The 18,706-nt window shown below is 47.8% G+C and overlaps 1 protein-coding gene across 2 annotated transcripts in view; it reads left to right on the top strand.

Moving 5' to 3' along the window:
• Positions 1 to 2,862: 2,862 nt before the first annotated feature.
• ELOVL2 (ELOVL fatty acid elongase 2) overlaps positions 2,863 to 18,706 on the top strand; it is an 84,242-nt gene continuing 68,398 nt past the window's right edge. The window contains exon 1 of one of the 2 annotated variants that reach the window (XM_059688598.1): positions 2,863 to 3,086. In XM_059688598.1, coding sequence (XP_059544581.1) covers positions 3,084 to 3,086 — 3 coding nt within the window. In that variant the 5' untranslated portion in view covers positions 2,863 to 3,083. The remainder of the gene's footprint in view (positions 3,087 to 18,706) is intronic. The other variant, XM_059688599.1, reaches the window with a different exon arrangement.

Here is an 18,706-nt window from a genome sequence, read left to right as displayed (position 1 = left end):
CGGAGCCGAGAGGCCTCCAGGCCCCGGTGATCAGCGGAGTCAGAGGCCCCACGATCAGCGGAGCCAAGAGGCCTCCTGGCCCCGGTGATCAGCGGAGTCGGAGGCCCCACGATCAGCGGAGCCGAGAGGCCTCCAGGCCCCGGTGATCAGCGGAGCCGAGAGGCCTCCCGGCCCCGGTGATCAGCGGAGCCAAGAGGCCTCCCGGCCCGAGATCAGCGGAGCCGAGAGGCCTCCAGGCCCCGGTGATCAGCGGAGCCGAGAGGCCTCCTGGCCCCGGTGATCAGCGGAGTCGGAAGCCCCGCGATCAGCGGATCCGAGAGGCCTCCTGGCCCCGGTGATCAGCGGAGCCGAGAGGCCTCCAGGCCCCGGTGATCAGCAGAGCCGAGAGGCCTCCCGGCCCCAGTGATCAGCGGAGCCGAGAGGCCTCCCGGCCCCAGTGATCAGCGGAGCCGAGAGGCCTCCCGGCCCCGGTGATCAGCGGATCCGAGAGCCCTCCCGGCCCGGTGATCAGCGGATCCGAGAGGCCTCCAGGCCCCGGTGATCAGCGGAGTCACAGGCCCCGCGATCAGCGGATCTGAGAGGCCTCCCGGCCCCGGTGATCAGCGGATTCGAGAGGCCTCCTGGCCCCGGTGATCAGCGGAGTCGGAGGCCCCGCGATCAGCGGAGCCGAGAGGCCTCCAGGCCCCGGTGATCAGCGGAGCCGAGAGGCCTCCCGGCCCCAGTGATCAGCGGAGCCGAGAGGCCTCCCGGCCCCAGTGATCAGCGGAGCCGAGAGGCCTCCCGGCCCCGGTGATCAGCGGATCCGAGAGCCCTCCCGGCCCCGGTGATCAGCGGATCCGAGAGGCCTCCCGGCCCCAGTGATCAGCGGAGTCCAGAGGCCTCCCGGCCCCGTGATCAGCGGACACGGAGGCCCCGCGATCAGCGGAGCAGAGAGGCCTCCGGCCCCACGTTCAGGGGAGCCAAGAGGCCTCCCAGCCGGTGATCAGCGTAGCCGAGAGGCCTCCGGGCCAGGGATCAGGGGAGCCGAGAGGCGTCCTGGCCCTGGGATCAGCGGAGCAGCGAGGCTTCCCAGCACCGGGATCAGTGTGACAGGGTGCGGAGCCCCAACCCTCTGATCGGCCCTGCTCTGTGCATGACAGGAGTGGCGCTGCAACCTCCCTATGGACCCTGCCTTGAGTGTGACAGGGGGTGGTGCCCCAACCCCCCAATCGGCCCTACCCTGAGCATGACTGAGGGTGGCATTGCAACCTCCCAATCCGCCCTGCTCTGTGCATGACAGGAGGCGGGGCCCCAACTCCCCAATGGGCCCTGCTCTGAGCCCGACCAGGGGTTACACCTAGGATTAGGCCTGCCCTCTGCCACCCGGGAGCAGGCCTAAACCAGCAGGTCCTTATCTCCTGATGGGTCCCAGACTGTGAGAGGGCACAGGCCAGGCTGAGGGACCTCCTCTCCCAACCCCGAGTGCACAAATTTTTGTGCACCGGGCCTCTAGTATATATATAAAAGCCTAAGGGACTGATGGCTGAATGACTAGTCGCTATGACACCCACTGACCACCAAGGGGCAGATGCTCAACGCAGGAGATGCACCCTTGTGGTCAGAGTGCTCCCACAGCAGGAGCACGCTCAGTTGACCAACCCATCCCAGGGGCCCACCAGCCTGGTGGCAGCCACTCACTCCCTCAGTAGTCCTCCAGGTCCAGTCTCCGGAGAACGGGCCAGGCACTGATGAACCAAGCTCCTGGCCTCCTTGTAAGCCGGCCTCAGGCACTGCAGCTGCTTCCCCTCCCTAGACGCTCCACAAGGAAGAAAGGATATAAAAGCGGTCACCAGGTGGCTCTCCAACAACCGCAGGAACATCAGTGGGACAGATCCGGATCCCATGTGGCAAAGCATCCCACTGCCCACTCAGAGGGCCCATAGCACCGCCCCCCCTTCAGGACGCCACCCATGCACGAATTCGTGAACCAGGCCTCTAGTAAATAAATCCTACATCATAAAAGCTAATATGCAAATTGTCCCCTTGACCAGGAGTTCGACCAGGAGTTTGACCAGGGGGTGGGGCCAACTGACCAACTGCCTGTGCCCCCCCTGCGGCCAGCCAGGCCCTATCAGCCCCGATTGGGTAGGGCCGACAGGCCCCCACCTGTGCACAAATTCATGTACCAGGACTTTAGTAAATAAATAAGCAAGAGAGAGAGAGAGAGAAGAAGAAGAGGGAGGGAAGGAGGGAGGGAGGGAGGGAGGGAGGGAGGGAGGAAGGAAGGAAGGAAGGAAGGAAGGAAGGAAGGAAGGAAGGAAGGAAGGAAGGAAGGAGGAATTTAAAGCCCAAGATCTAAAATCCCATACTCTCTGTTCACAAATAAGTGGTAAAATAACCATTGGTGGCATTAGCCCCTGGAATCTGGAGGCAAGCGTAGTGCCAGAAACGGAATCTCCTGCTCAGACTGACCCACTGCTGACCTCATCCCTAAAGGAACCCCACTAATTCGTCTTTCTAAACCACCTACACCCGGAAATCTGCATGAGCAAGACCATTCTCCCTTGAAGGTGAGCTTAAAAGCTACGGAGCCCAGCTAACAGCAGGACCAGTGCCCTGACGGTCTACATCCTCGTCCTCCCACTGCTCCCCACAGTCATCGCAGCCTGCCAGGGAGCAGACTCTGAACGTGGAGCCCTCGAGCCGGCGGGCGCCAGCTGAACCTGCAAAGCACCGCCCGCCCGGCAGGGGGCGCCGCGGTCGAGCGGGAGAAGCCGGGCACTCGCGAGGGGGCGCGCGAGGCCACCCCCTGCGGCCGCCCTGCCAGCCCCGCCCCTCCCCAGCCCCCTCGCGAGGCGGCGGGCGAGGCCCCGGCCAGGGGAGGGGGCGGAGAGCGGCGGGCGCCCGAAACGGCCCGGCGGCTCGGAGCGCCGCGCTGGAGTGGCGCGAGCCCGAGGGGGCGGGGAGGCGCGGGGGCGGCGTGCGTGCGCTGGACGTGGGTGTGGGTGGGTAGGGAGCGCGGCGCCCGGGAGCGCGGGCAGAGGACGCCGGCTACCCTGGACAGCGCATCGCCCGCCGGGGTCGCTGCGCCGCCGCCGCGGATCATGGTGAGTGGGGCCGCGCGCCGCCGCCGCCGCTCTTTCTTTCTTTCTCTCCCGGACCGACGCGCTGGGCGGGAAGGGGCCGAGCGGGTGGCCGTGCGGGAGCTGCGGGTTCGACCGCTGGAATCCGTCGCTGTCGGGGGGCCGGCGGGTCGCGGGCACTTGGTCCGGGTCCGCGGCCCCGTCCCGGCCCCTCGAGGCGCCCGCTCGCGTCAGCCCCCCGTGGGGTGCACGCGGCCGGCCGGCGCCCGGAACGCCCGACGAAACCGCCCTCTCCTCCCTCCGCACACGCTCCCGCAGCCATGCCCGCGGCCGCCCCCAGCCTCCCTCGCCCCGGCTTCCTCCCGCACACGCTCGCGCCCTCCGCCCTCCGCTCCCGGCGTGGCGAACGGCGTTTCCCTCGCGCGGTGCCGACCCCGCGTCGGGAAATTCTGGGGTTTGGGCTCTAAACGGTTGGACTCAGGTCTCCCCGCGCCGTGCCCGCCGTCCCGGGGGTGTGTCAGCGCGCTGGCCCGCGCCTCCCTGGCTTTGCACGGCGGGGTCGGGCAGGTTTCCATTCGTGTGCCGGTGTGTTCTTTCAACAACTCTCCGCCCCGTCCCCGGCCAGCACGGGGCTCTGCTGGACAGGAGCTCCGCGCCTGGGGAGAGAGGAGGTGGTGGGGGGCGCGGGGTGGGGGGATCGTGCCTGTCCGTGTCCCATGACCTGCCTGGAGGTTTTGGCGGCACAGCCTGGTTCTGTGGCTAGAAAAGATTAAGTGTGTGGTGCCGCGCTCCAACACCAGCCCCAGGCAAAACGTGACCACGTTTGTCTCCGGTGGTCCGTGTTTTATCTTGGCTTCTCTCCTCCCTCCCATATGGTTTCCTCGCCACTTCGGGGCTGGTAAAATATGCTCATCCGCTGTTCGTTCCCCACTCCAGCTGACACTAATCAGCCCTAGATTTTTGCCCTCTCTACCCGTGCAGGCGCACACTATGTATCTGATTCTATCTGAAGCCTTTTTTCAGTCCACTTTATCTAAAATGCCAGCCTTTCCCACCCCATTCACCACAGTTCATATTCCCCTGAACTGCTTCATTTTTTTCTTCATCTAATATTTAACTCACTATAGATTTTGTTTATCTTGTTGATTGAATATGCTCCCCACCAGAATGTAAGTTTCAGTATGACTGAAATTGTTGTCATGTTCTCCACTGCTATATTTCTAATAGCTGCAACAGTGCCCGGCACATAGTAAGTGCTCAATATATATATATTTTTAAATTAACCCAATAAAGCAGCATACTTTATGCAAATGTGCAAATGGGAAGCAGCAATGCAACTATAAGGATTATCTACCCAACTGACACTTGATGAGAATCGCAAGTGCAGTTTGAGAGGAGGGACATTCTAGGAAAGAAGAGCGTGGATTTGGTGACCCTCAGTGAAAGGAGTATTGGGTGGCCATCATTTATGCCTGGGTCTGTCAACTTCATGCTCTGGACACCTTGGCCCCTCCGTGGACAAATCATTTTTAGGGCTAACTGGCTCTCTCCTTCCAGGTCTGAACCTTTGTTTCAACTTATTATGAATTGTAACGAGTAAGGGAACAAGTCCAAGGACAACCCCCTAATTGGATGGAAGAGTTGTGGGAATTAATCTGAAAGAGCCAAAACTAAGGGCAAGCTCTTATAAGCTCTACTCTATACAGTTGTGGTACTTCTCTGTAGATAAGCATTTCTCAGTAACTTTGAGTCTTCAGAGGAGCTATTTTTAAATCCAAGTCATGTCACTATGTTTTAAATATACAGGGTCTGGGGTGAAAGTCATAAATCAGTGGGTCAGTTGAGAGAGCTACCCCTTTGGATTCATGTTTGACATGAACACTCTCACAATGTCTGGACTAAATAGTTTTACTCCAAAACAGATTCTTCCCTTGAAATTCCCTTTTGGTTTTCCATTTCCATAATGTAAATTGATGGCAATCTTTGTGTTAAGCCTATGGACGTGGGTGTTTGTATATATATATAATTTGAGCCAAACTGCTTGATAAAATTTACATGGGCAAGTTTCTGAAAATGGTATAATTATAGCCATCACTGTATAAGTGCAGCAGTGCTATGATTGCTGTTTAGTCAGATAGGTGGTAGAAATTACAGCTAAAAAGCAAAGGAAGATAAGTTTGTATTTGAAATTAAAATCAACCAAACAAACATAAATTAAAAACACCTTATTTTTTTAGTCCAATTTATATTTCTAGGAGATTTTGCTATGTTATGATTCTAGTCAAAGAATCAAGCCATTTTTTCTATTTCTTTAAAGTGTTGCATTTTCAAGGAATACAAAATCCATTTTAAAATTTTCCAGTTAAGCTTAATTTTTGTTTCTTCAACAAAATGTTGCAATTTAATCCGGTTTTCTCCAAAACAGTTAAATCACAGTTTGGGAGCTTCAGATACTTTTATAGTTTGAAAGACATTGTTTAAAATTTAAGTGGGTCCATGTCATCTATCTAGTTATATACAGAAAACAGGGCCCTGTCGTCCAGGATTGTGTCCACAATCATCTCCATTGTACCATCTAACTTGATGGGTTTGGGTTTTGTTTTGTTTTGTTTTGTTTTGTTTTGTTTTGTTTTGTTTTTATTATATTTTATTGACTTTTTACAGGGAGGAAGGGAGAGGGATAGAGAGTTAGAAACATCGATGAGAGAGAAACATCGATCAGCTGCCTTCTGCACACTCCCTTCTGGGGATGTGCCCACAACCAAGGTACATGCCCTTGACCGGAATCGAACCTGGGACCCTTGAGTCTGCAGGCTGACGCTCTATCCACTGAGCCAAACTGGCTAGGGCTGGGTTTGGGTTTGTTTTTTTTTGGGGGGGGGTTGGGTTTTTAAGAGCAGATATTGATAAAGGGCAAGAAGTTGCCCTGGAAACTCTTCTTTTTTTTTTTTTAATATATTTTATTGATTTCTTACAGAGAGGAAGGGAGAGGGATAGAGAGCCAGAAACATCCATGAGAGAGAAACATGGATCAGCTGCCTCCTGCACGCCCCCCACTGGGGATGTGCCCGCAACCAAGGTACATGCCCTTGACCGGAATCGAACCCGGGACCCCTTGGTCTGCAGGCCGACGCTCTATCCACTGAGCTAAACCGGTTCTGGCTGCCCTGGAAACTCTTATTTAGGCCCAGCATGATGAAAATATGCCAACATCAGTAGCTTATCATAATTCTAAAGTTACACATTTGTATTTTTTCTTAACCAAACTTTAGGACATCGCTGGTATATCACTGACTCTGACAATGAACCATTCTAATAAATTGTTAGTTTAAATATAACCATTTACAAATCTAACAATTTAGTCATTGCAGATGACAATGAACCATTCTAATAAATTGTTAGTTTAAATACAACCATTTAAAAATCTAACAATTTAACCATTGCAGAGTATAAATTGTTCTGGAATTGATGATGTGGCAATTTAGAGCTTCAGATTTGGGGTCAGTCTGTGCCCCGAAACAATGCTTCGAGTTTGAATCCCAAGGCCAGCATTTAACTGTGACTTTGGGCAGATTAACTTCTTTAGGCCTCAGTTTTTTCTTTTATAAAAGAAGACTGCAATATTTCTAAGGTTATTGGGAGAAACAAATAAGATAATGCATTTTTAAAAAACATAATGCTGCCCTGGCTGGTTTGGCTCAGTGGATAGAGCGTTGGCCTGTGGACTGAAGGGTCTGGGATTTGATTCCAGTCAGGGGCACATGTCTGGGTTGCAGGCTTGATACCCAGTGGAGGGCATGCAGGAGGCAGCCAATCTGTGATTTCTCTCATCATTGATGTTTCTATCTCTCTCTCCCCCCCTCTCCATTCCTCTCTGAAATCAATAAAAATATACTTTTAAAAAAAGGAAAAGCAATTCAATGTTTTAAAAAAACAATGCTTCGAGTGCTCAGTAAATATTAACTATTATAATGATGTGTCCTTTTTCTCCCACATCTGTTTTCATTTGAGAGACCTCAGAATGATGTCTGTGATTCACCTCTAAGTTCTCTTCCCTTATGTGATGCTGATACACATTTATATCAGCAGTGTCCAGTAGAAATAGAATGCAAGCCACATAGTAATTTTTAAATTTTTAGTAGTCACATGAAAACAGTGGTTCTCAACCTTCTGGCCCTTTAAATACAGTTCCTCATGTTGTGACTCAACCATAAAATTATTTCCGTTGCTACTTCATAACTGTAATGTTGCTACTGTTAGGAATCGTAATGTAAATATCTGATATGCAGGATGGTCTTAGGTGACCCCTGTGAAAGGGTCGTTCGACCACCAAAGGGGTCGCGACCCACAGGTGGAGAACCACTGCATTAAAAAGTCAAAAGATATGAAATTGATTTTTAATATATTTCATTTAACTCAATTCATGCAAATATTATTTCAACATGTAATCATGAAAAATGTTAGCGAGGCATTTTCTTTTTTATCTGAAATCTTCAAAATTTGGTGTACATTTATACTTACAGCACATTCAGTTCATGCTAGCCACAATTTCAAGTGCTCCTTAGCCGCATGTGGTGAGGAGCTACTGTATTGGACAAAACAGCTCTAATCTACCTCTTTCTTCACAGCTTTCAAATTTACCTCTTATCAGTTAGACCCTTTCCACTCGGGAGAACTCACTGCCACCCTAAACCTCGCATTACGAAAAGAAAGCTCATCTTTCAGACTCGCTTCTCTGTTCCCTTTTGCTGTTAGTAATTCCACCAGCTCTCAAGTCTACTGTGTCTGAAATCTGATTCTTACTCTCTTTTTTCTATTATGTTGTTTATTGTATAATATTCTCATATTTTTACCTGAAAATATCTTTAAATCTCTTCTCCTTTCCTCTCCAGCCCCCTCTCTACTATTCCTACCTTTTCTACAGGTTTCCTCTTTTGTGGTCTCTTTGTTTTTAACTTGTTTACTTGGTTATTTTTTCAAGGCTAGGCTCATCATTTTCATGTAGTAACTTAATGCTGGGGGGCTCTAGTCTCCTATTATGTTCAAAGATTCTCCCCCTTCCCTTCTTGACAAATGTAGTTCTCTCCCTCTGAATCACTGGGCTCCACGTTCTCTCCACTCTTTCATCAGCCCTTTTACATGTTGTCATGAATGCTTTCTATTTTATAGTTTATGTCTATGTTAAACACCTTTTCTTTATCAGATAGCTAAGAAATATAATTACTTTAACTGATAATCTGATGTTAAAATGATCCACCAAAATAAAGAAGCACAAAGGAAGGAAAAAAATAAACTATGGAAGGGGAAATGAAACTATTTGAATTTTATCTACTTTGAAGAAATAGAGTACCTGATTAATAATAATAATGATAGCAACAACCACAACAGTATGACACTTGACATTTACTCAGTGCTTTATAGGAAACAGCACTTTCTCTGTACCTAGTAAACAGAGGCACAAAACAAAAGAATGGACCGAAAGTCAGGAAACCTGGTTTCTAGTCCTGGCTTTATAATTAACTAGGGGCCCAGTGCACCTTGAAAGGAACTGTCGGCTGCAAGGCTGTGGTGGGCACAGGGGCGGATCTCAACCCATTTTCCGCACCCGGCCCCTCCCCCTGAAGCCCTCCAGCAGCCCCCACAGACACCACTGCTCCCACACGCTGATAGCACCGGCTCCACTCACACCTGCTGACAGTGGAGCAATTGGGGCCGGCGCCGTCAGCAGGTTCGAGCAGTGGCTGCTGCCCTGATCGCCCCTCAGGAGCAGGGGGAGGAGGAGAAGCCCTCAGGGGAGATTGGGGTCAGCAGCAGGTGTGAGTGGGGTTGGTACTGGCAGTGGGTATGAGAGGGGGCTGCCAGCTCTGATTAACCCTCAGGAGTAGGTGGAGGTGGAGAAGTCCTCAGGGGGGATCGAGCAGGCAGCCACACCTCGCACCAGCTGACAGTGCTGAGCAATCGGCGCCCGGGCACCGGTAGCGGGTGCAAGCGGCAGCTCCAGCACAGGCAGTGGGTGCAAGTGCCCGGCGGGACCATGGCACATGGGAGCTAAGATTTTCAGTAACCACCAGAGGCTTGCCCCAATGATAGCGACCGGTGCCCCACCTTGGTCTGGCACCCCCACTCACCTGCTCCACCATCCCACTGCGGCCAATGCCTGCCATGTTCCACACGTGCCCCCTGGTGGTCAGTACACGTCATAGCGACCGGTTGTTTGGGTGTTCCACTGTTCAGTCTATTTGCTTATTAGGGTTTTATATATATAGACTAGCTCTATTCCCTTCAGTCACTTTGAGACACTTTATTCACCTGCAAAATGGGGTGTTTTTTGTAAGATCATTTTGTCAATCAAATGGGGCTGACCATCACACTGGCTGGATCTTCCCTTAGAGAGCTGTACCGCTGTCTGCTTAATTCATTCTTAATCAGACCTACCTTAACCCCTCTATTTAAAACTATAACCTGCTCTCCCACATTCACACATCAGCTCTTACACAGCTCTCTTTTCCCCCCCTGTAACACTTATAACCTGAATATGTACTCATTTACATAACACTTGGAATCTTCTAATAATTTACTTATTATGCGATCTTGTTTGTCCCTTCCTACCTGAATGCCAACTCTGAGAAGACAGATTTTTGTTTGCATTGTTCAGTGACACATCTCTAGGCTGAACTTTCCCCTAGTCACAAAATACTGACTTCTGTGCATGGGCCACAAAGTTTCAATCGCACTGTACATACGTGCCCGCACGTGGTATTTTGTGGAAGAGCCACACTCAAGGGCCAAAGAGCCGCATGTGGCTCGTGAGCCGCCGTTTGCTGACCACTGCCCTAGGCAAAATGGCACTTAGAGGCTATTTCACCTCCCTCTCTCCATAGGCTAGGGAATTGTCATTGCTATTCTTTTATAGTTTTAAGAAAGGCATTATCTGCTTTCCTTTGGTCCTTTCTCTATTCAGATTCCTAAAAGGAAATGGCATGTATCACAGTTTGTTTGTTTTTTAGATTTATTGCCTGAAGTCTGCTTCAAACTCACCAGCCCAGAGCAGTTTCACTGTTGTGTAAGCCCTGCTCTTCATTAAACAATAGTCTGGTTATTACATCCCCCTTAAAGGTCCTGCTGCTGCTACTAAAGCATTGCCATGTCCCTTTGGTAAATGAGGTTTACTATATCATCCTTTTCTTTTTACAGTTTTTAAAATCCTCACCTGAGGATATGTTTATTGATTTTTTTTTTTTTTGAGAAAGAGAGAGAGAGAGAGAGAGAGAGAGAGAGAGAGAGAGAGAGAGAGAAACATTGATATGAGAGAGAAACATCCATCAGATGCCTTTTGTACATACGCTGACTGGGGATCAAACTCACAACCTAGGTATGTGCCCCGACCGAGAATCGAACCTGCCACCTTTTTGGTGTACAGGACGACGCTCAACCAACTGAACCACCCTGCCAGGGCTTCTTTTTACAATTTAAAAAGTAAATGGAAATGTCCCAGCTGTATTCTATTTCTGAAAACACTAATCTTATTGGTGCTCACTTTGGATAAGGTATGTAATAGTCATAAGTCCTTAGTACAAAGTTTGGAATTAATTGTTTGCACTATTTCTTTTGAAGGAAAGAATTATACTCTCTACATAGAATACCAGATTTTATAAAAGTGATACCAAGGAGACACGAAAATACAGGGTATTCCCCCCCCCCCAAATGTATACACACACTTTGAATAATTATAAAAGCAGTGATTAAAATATATTTCATTTTCAAAATTGAGCTGTCAGCTGTTAAAGTGTGTATACATTTTTTAGGACACCCTGTATATTGCCTCAGTAAACTTTTGATTAAATATACTCATTGATTTAATCATTCAACACATGCTCAATAACAGGCGGTTATTGAGTGACTAGGTGCTGTCAGTCAGCAGTAGCTGAGCCTTCAAGTCACTCAGGGCAGTAAACGTGCTTTCATGTGTGTACCATTTTATTCAACGTAAAAACTTAGTCTAATAAAGTGACTAATGATGCCATTACAAAAAAAAAAAAAAAAAGAAGAAAGCTGACACTAAACTCTTTTACTTCTTTATCATTCCAAGAATTGGTTAGGGCCAGGCGGTGGTTGGTAATTAAAGAGCCAAAATCATCGGGATTGATAAAGCTAAGATCAAGACTCTGTCTGTTGCGACACTGGAATATTCAAAAGCTGTCAGTTCAGGGAGAGGAGAAAAGATCCAAACAGCTGTCTGAGAGGCAGCCTGGGCAGAAGGAGCATGAACTCAGGAATTAGACATGTTTCAGCGCACATTCCCAGACGGGGAAGCCAGACCTACTGACTCAGGACCTCTGAGTGAGGGGCCTAGAAGTCTGCACACCAGGAATCAAGTTCACACGAAGTTGAATAGTGCTCAGGGAGCTCAAAGGAAAGGAGTGAGGGACTACTTCCTGGCAAAAAATGTTATTGTATGCTTCATGAAGCAGTTGGGATCAATGCTGAATCTGAATAGGTTGGATTTTGATATGAAGGAAAAGGGAGGAATGTAGAATTGAGCAGAACATTCCATTTAAGGAAATAAGTGGTTAAGGATCCAGAAACCAATAGCAGATGTATTTGAGGAACAATATACTATGAGCAATATATAGACAAGGTCATGTTTTCACAGAGCCTAGTATAGATTAGGTGTTCAATAATACATTTCTGAAGGCTCTGGACCAACTGATAATTGTATGGATCAGTTAAATTTTGAATAGTATTGCATCTGAAGCTAAGAAGTTTATTCTAGATTTTTAAAATGGAGAGTCAGATGATGAAAGTATCACTTAGGAAGATTAACCTGATTGCATAATATTTGGGGCTAGGAGATCCTGGATAAGGAGGTTATAGAGAGATGAACTAATATGTCAGTTTTACTCACTTGTTTTCATGTTATCAACTTTTAAAAATGTATCTCTTTAACCACACACTCCTGGATTTAATTCTCTACTCCATTTATCTATAAAACTAGAGGCCTGATGCACAAAAATTCATGCACTTGGGAGGGGGGAATGTCCTTCAGCCCGGCCTGTGCCCCCTCACAGTCTAAGACCCCTCGGGGGATGTCCACCTGCTGGCTTAGGCCCGTTCCCTGGGGGATTGGGACTAAGCTGACAGTCAGACATCCCTCTGTCAGCCCAGGAGCCCTCAGGGGATGTCCACCTGCCAGCTTAGGCCTGCTCCCCAGGGGATTGGGCCTAAGTTGGCAGTCAGACATCCCTTGGGCAGCCTGGGAGCCCTTGGCGTATGTCTGACTGACAGCTTACACCCGCTCCCTTGGGGGAGAGGACCTAAGCTGCAGTCGGACATCCTTAGCGCTGCTGAGGAGGCAAGAGAGGCTCCTGCCACCACCGCTGCACTTGCAGCCGTCAGCCTGGCTTGTGGCTGAGTGTAGCTCCCCCTGTGGGGAGTGCACTGACCACCAGGGGGAAGCTCCTGCGTCGAATGTCTGCCCCCTGGTGGTCAGTGTGCATCATAACGACCAGTCATTTCCGGTCATTCCGCCGTTAGGGTCAATTTGCATATTACCCTTTTATTATATAGGATATGTATAAAATGTAATAGAGAGTGGGTCAAATAAGAGAATATATATAAGGTCCCTCAATAAGCTAGCTGATATTAGAGTTAAAACTGGTGGCTATTACCCACAGGGAGGGTCTCGGCCCATCCTCCGTGCCCCCGCCTGGCCCCTTCCGCCATAGCCCTGTCTGCGGGCAGCCCCACTCCCGCCGCAGCTCCCACGCGCTGACGATGCTGGCCCCGCTTACACCTGCTGATGGCACAGAGCAACTGGGGACAGTGCCAGCAGCGGGTGCGAGTGAGGCCGGTACCATCAGCAGATGTGAGCGGTGGCTGCTGCCCTGATCGCCCCTCCCTCTGCCTATCGCAGCCTTGTGGCCCACAGTTCCTTTCAAGGTGCATGAATTCATGCACTGGGCCCCTAGTCTTTTTATAAAAAGTGTCCATATGACCCAAACTAAGTATACAGTTTGATACTAGTTTCATTCATTCATTAACTTTGCTCATTCATTCATATTTGAGTGCGTCCTATGCCAGACATTGTAGTAAGACCTGGGGTACAGTGACAAGTGTACAAACATGGCCGCTGATCCTGGTGCTGGGAGGCATATTACCCTTTTACTATATAGGATAGAGGCCTGGTGCATGGGTGGGGCTGGCTGGTTTGCCCTGCAGCGTGTCCTGGATCAGGGTGGGGTCCCCACTGGGGTGCCTGGCCAGCCTGGATGAGGGGATGATGGCTGTTTGCAGCTGGTCACACACCCTTGAGGGTGGGGGTCCCCACTGGGGTGCCTGGCCAGTCTGGGTGAGGGGCTGAGGGCTGAAGCTCCCAACTGCTCCTTTTTTTCTTTTTTTTTATTTCTGGGCCAGCTTTAGCTCTGGCTCCAGCTCTGAGGCCTCTGCTGCTGAAAGCAGGTATCTGGTTTGTTTGGGTTCTATAATCGAAACAATGTATAACTCCAGCTCTGAGATCCCGGCTGGCTGAAAGCAGGTTTCTGGGGTTTTGTTTAGCTTCTATATTTGTTACAATGTTTCAAACTGCAGGCTCAGAGGCCGGCAAGGCAGGCGAGGAACGTTGGTTTCCTCCGTCACTGAAGCAAGCAAGCCTCATGTTAGTTTCAAGCTGCCTGGCTGCCGGCCGCCATCTTGGCTGGCAGTTAATTTGCATATCGCCCTTATTAGCCAATGGGAAGGGTAGCGGTCATACGCTAATTACCATGTTTCTCTTTTATTAGATAGGATAACTTCTTTTCCCACTTTTTCCCCTGTCAGTTTGAAAGTAGTGAAAATTGATTAGAAATGTAAGTGTGTGGGTAAAACTGAAATAAGTGGACAATATGAAACTTTGCATGATTTAGGAAGGGACACTGTTAAAAGAAGCTGAGATCAAGTGAAAAAGTAGAAGGCACATTTAACATGTTGAGGGCAGTGAATAGACCAGCCAGCTGGTATGAAGGTGCTGCATGGAGGACTGTCCAACAAGGCTGGATGAACCAAAGGGAGTGAAGTTTCTGAGTTTCTGGTGAAAGGCATGAGGCCTTCCAGTGTAAAAATTTGTCCTTCTAGTGGACATTTGTATGGCTTGTCTCCCTATCAGTTCAAGTTCACATAAAGTAGAATAATTACACCTTCATCCTGTTCGGTGTGCTCAGTGGTTAAAGTGTTGGTCCATGCATTGAAGGGTTGCAGTTCAAGTGCCAGTCAAGGGCACATACCTGGGTTGCAAGTTCAATCCCCAGCCCCTGTTGGGGCATGTGCATGAGGCAGTCAATCGATGTGTCTTTCTCACATCGATGTTTCTTTCCCTCCCTCTCTCTCTTCCTCTCTCCTCTCCCCCTCCTCCCTTTCACTCGTTCTAAAAAATTAATGGAAAAAGTATCCTTGGCTAAGGATTAACAAATAAAAAAAGAAAAGAAAATAGAATAATTACATCTTCAATTTGTGAGCAACTTTAACTCACACAATGTATAATACTTCTAAATTTAGAGAACATTTTCACAGTATTATCTCAGTTGTATATTATTTAGCCTGTTGCTTTTTTAAAATCTTTGTTTACTTGGTTATTATCTATCTCTCCCACTGCAATGTAAGCTCTATAAGGGCAAGAATGTTGAATATCATATTTTCCACTGTAATTCCAACACTAGGATGGACCGGCACGTCATAGATACTTAAAGAATACTTGTTGGGTAAATGGTCAGATGTGTAAATTAGCTTTCTCATGTTTGAGGAAACTGAGACTCAGAGATTATATTATTTACTAGTAGTCATACAACTAAGTGAGTGGTGGATTGGGGATTCAGACCCACTTTCTACCTATGTCTCTTGTCTTCTACCCCATTGCTTGCTTCATTATACCAATTGTCTTTCCTGATACCCTAGGCCTTTGGTCGGCAAACTGCGGCTTGTGAGCCACATGTGGCTCTTTGGCCCCTTGAGTGTGGCTCTTCCACAAAATACCACAAAATACTGCGTGCGGGCATGCACGTACAGTACGATTGAAACTTCGTGGCCCATGCACAGACGTCAGTATTTTGTGGAAGAGCCACACTCAAGGGGTCAAAGAGCCGCATGTGGTTCACGAGCCACAGTTTGCCGACCACTGCCCTAGGCATTTGCAGCAAGACTGAAAAAACAGACCATAAAAAGTGACAGGTTTGACCATATCAAAATTTAAAATTTTGAGATGACAGAAGACACCATAGGTGGAGATTTAAAAAAAAGGCAGCAGACTAAAAGAAGGCATTTGCAATCTATATAGCAATATAGGTTGTTATATATACAAATAACTTTTAAAATCAATAAACAGAAGACAGGCAATCCACTAGAAACGTGGATAAGAGTTATTAAATGGCAGCTCACTGAAGAGGAAATCTGCACAGCCAATAAACATTTTACAGACATGGACCACTGCAGTAGTAATAAGGAACTGCAAATCAAAACCATCCCACACCCATGAACTTGGCAAAATTTAAAATTCTGACAGAGAGTCCCATGAAAATTTTAGAGCAATATGGTAGTTTTTACTAAAATTAAAAGTATATTTCTCAAACAACATAGCAATTTCACAACTAGATTTATTCCCAGAGAAATTCTCACTTATAAACACAAGGAGATTAGTATAAAAGCAACATTTTTTGTAATAGCAAAAAACTGGAGCAACCTAAAATATCAGTAAGGAAATAGATATATAACAATATACTCCATAACATGATGGGGTATGATACAGCAGTTACAGTAAATGAACTAGTAACAACATGGTAGGTCAAGCTGCAGAAAGATAAGTATGATGTAATTTATATACTGGTATATGTGTACACATGTACAAAACAGTGCTGTTTTTGTTGTGAATGTAGATGTATAAAAATCTGGACAGGAGGGCTTGACATCAAATTTATTACAATAGTTATATCTGATGAGGGAACACGGGACACAGGATTAGGGAGATAGACAAAGGGAATGACAAGTTTATCAGTTAGATTTTATTTCTCAGTTCCCAGCACCTAGTAGGTATATTCAAAGATATTTATGGAATTAATATTAAAATATTTGAAACAAATATGACCCAATTTTAACATGTGTGATATATTTATTCTCTACATTTTTATGCCTTTACATTTTTTTCCCAAGTGAAGATAGGTTTAGATTTGGGATCTGCATTAGAGTCTCAGGTCAGAGATCTGGTAGGTGTAGCACATGAGGGACAGGGGGGCTTTCTACTGTTTTCTTAACCCCTAATCCTTTCTTCTTGGTTGATTGAACATTTGAAAGGCCTTATGAGGTCAGACTGAGCATCTGTGTGGTTTTAGAGAACTAAAGGACAATGTAGAGGGGCGTGTTTGTCATTCTCAACATCAGTTAGAGGAATAAGGGTATTTTCCCATGTGTGGAAGCAGCATAGCAAATACTAACAATAATAGCAATTAGCAACATTTAATAACACTTATTGAATTCTTAGTACGTCCCAGGTACTGTTGTAAAAACCTTTCCTGTATTCACGGATCCTCCCTGCAACCTTTGGAGTTGGTACTGTCATTTCCTTTTTGCAGATAGGGAAACTGAGGCAAGTTGGGGAAAGAAGTATAAAAGGAAAGCATTTTTACTCAAATTATATACCATAAATATTTGTGTTTCCTAATCAAACATCAGTTATGAAAAGCTTCTGAACCCATTGCATGTCCTATACTCTCACTTTTCTTTCTCTAGTCCCTCGTTTACCCACTGTTGTCTTTGAAAATATTTATGTCGAATATCTTTTGGATCCATTTCCAGTGTTACACCTCAAACTGGAATTTTGCTACTCTCCTTTTTACACCACTGCTGATTAAAAAAAAAAAATCACTATTGAGACAAGCACTGATTAAAGAAAAGATAATGTATAATGTCGCCTCTCTAGAAATTTTCCAAGTATGACGGCAGTGGGAGATATAAGGATATGGTGATATGCCACTGAATTGGAGTTTAAAAATGCAGGACACTGAATGGATGTCTAGTAAGTTTCTACTTAGTAACAGGCCTGTCTCAGATGCTTTTCCAAACATGACATCATTTAATCTTCACAATATTGTGAAGTCAGGATTATTTTCCTCCTTTTATAGAGTACTAGAGGCCTGGTGCACAAAATTTGTACACGGGGGCGGGGGTGTTTCTCAGCCTGGCCTGTGCCCTCTCACAATCCGGGACCCCTCGGGTAGGGTCCCTAGGCCTGGCTGGTGATCACGGCCTATCGGGACTTTCCTTCCCCTGGCTGCTGGCAGCTTGCCCTGCCCCTGCCACTGCTTGCCATCTGTACTACACTGCCCTCCTCTCTCCCACCACTGGTTGCCTCCCTCTCTGGGTGACATGCCTAGGGTGCGATTGCTTGGCTGGCCTGGGCCTCCCACTGCGGGGCGATGGCTGGCCAGCCCCACATACCCACCACAGCATCACTGGCCGGTGGCCTAGGCCTCCCTCTGTGGGGCGATCTAGTGTGATGGCGGCCCCCCCCAACCAATTGCATCGCATCCGCCTTGGCTGGCCTGGTGCCAGTGCATGTCATAGCATGGTCATCTGGAAGATCATCCAGACAGTCGTTCTGCTGTTCGGTCATTTGGTTGATTTGCATATTATGTTTTTATTATTATAGATGGCAATGTTATGCAGCTATTTAGTGTCAGAGCCAAGATTAGCACCCTTGTGAAACTTCCATTATTTGCAGCTACTTACTGTCAGGGCAAAGACCAGAATCCTTGTGCTTGTGAAACTACCATTATTTGCAACAAACCACACTGAATGCCATGCTACCTGTTTTAGCAATAACCTTAAGTGACCACCTCCCCACACACAAGACACAGGATTGGCTAAAAATAATCACTGTCTGAGGGGCAGGATGATACAGCCTTCCTATAAGCCAGTGGTTCTCAACCTTGGCTGCACATTAGAATCACCTGAGAATCTTTAAAAAATCCTGATTTCTACACCTCATTCCAGGATTTCTTGAGGATTCCCAGGGCGGGCCAGCCGATCCTGCTGCCCCACCTGGCCGCCCGGGACGGGTCGCACACGGACGCCCAGGCGGGCTGGGTCGCAGATAGCAGGCCCAGATGGCACCAGGGCAGGCGGGATGGTGCTGTCCCGCTCCACCGCCCTGGGTGGCAAATACCAGGCCCGGATGGTGGCGGGGCAGGCAGGATGGCGCTGACCCGCCCTGCCTGCAGTATGCAAATTAGCCGCCATCTTTGTTGGCGGTTAATTTGCATATCATGCTGATTAGCCAATGGGAGGCGTAGCAAAGGTATAGTCAATTACCATGTTTGTCTATTATTAGATAGGATATGAGTGAGGTGATGTGATATTTATCTTTCTTCGACTGGCTTATTTCACTTAGCATAATGCTCTCCAGTTCCATCCATGCTGTTGCAAATGGTAAGCATTCCTTCTTTTTTACAGCAGCATAGTATTCCATAGTGTAGATGTACCAGTTTTTAATCCACTCATCTGCTGATGGGCACTTAGGCTGTTTCCAGATCTTAGCTATTGTAAATTGTGCTGCTATGAACATAGGGGTGCATATATCCTTTCTGATTAGTGTTTCTGATTTTTTGGGATATATTCCTAGAAGT

The sequence above is a fragment of the Myotis daubentonii genome, chromosome 3, assembly GCF_963259705.1.
Source record: "Myotis daubentonii chromosome 3, mMyoDau2.1, whole genome shotgun sequence".
NCBI lineage: Eukaryota > Metazoa > Chordata > Mammalia > Chiroptera > Vespertilionidae > Myotis > Myotis daubentonii.
This window is presented reverse-complemented; position numbering and strand designations above follow the sequence as displayed.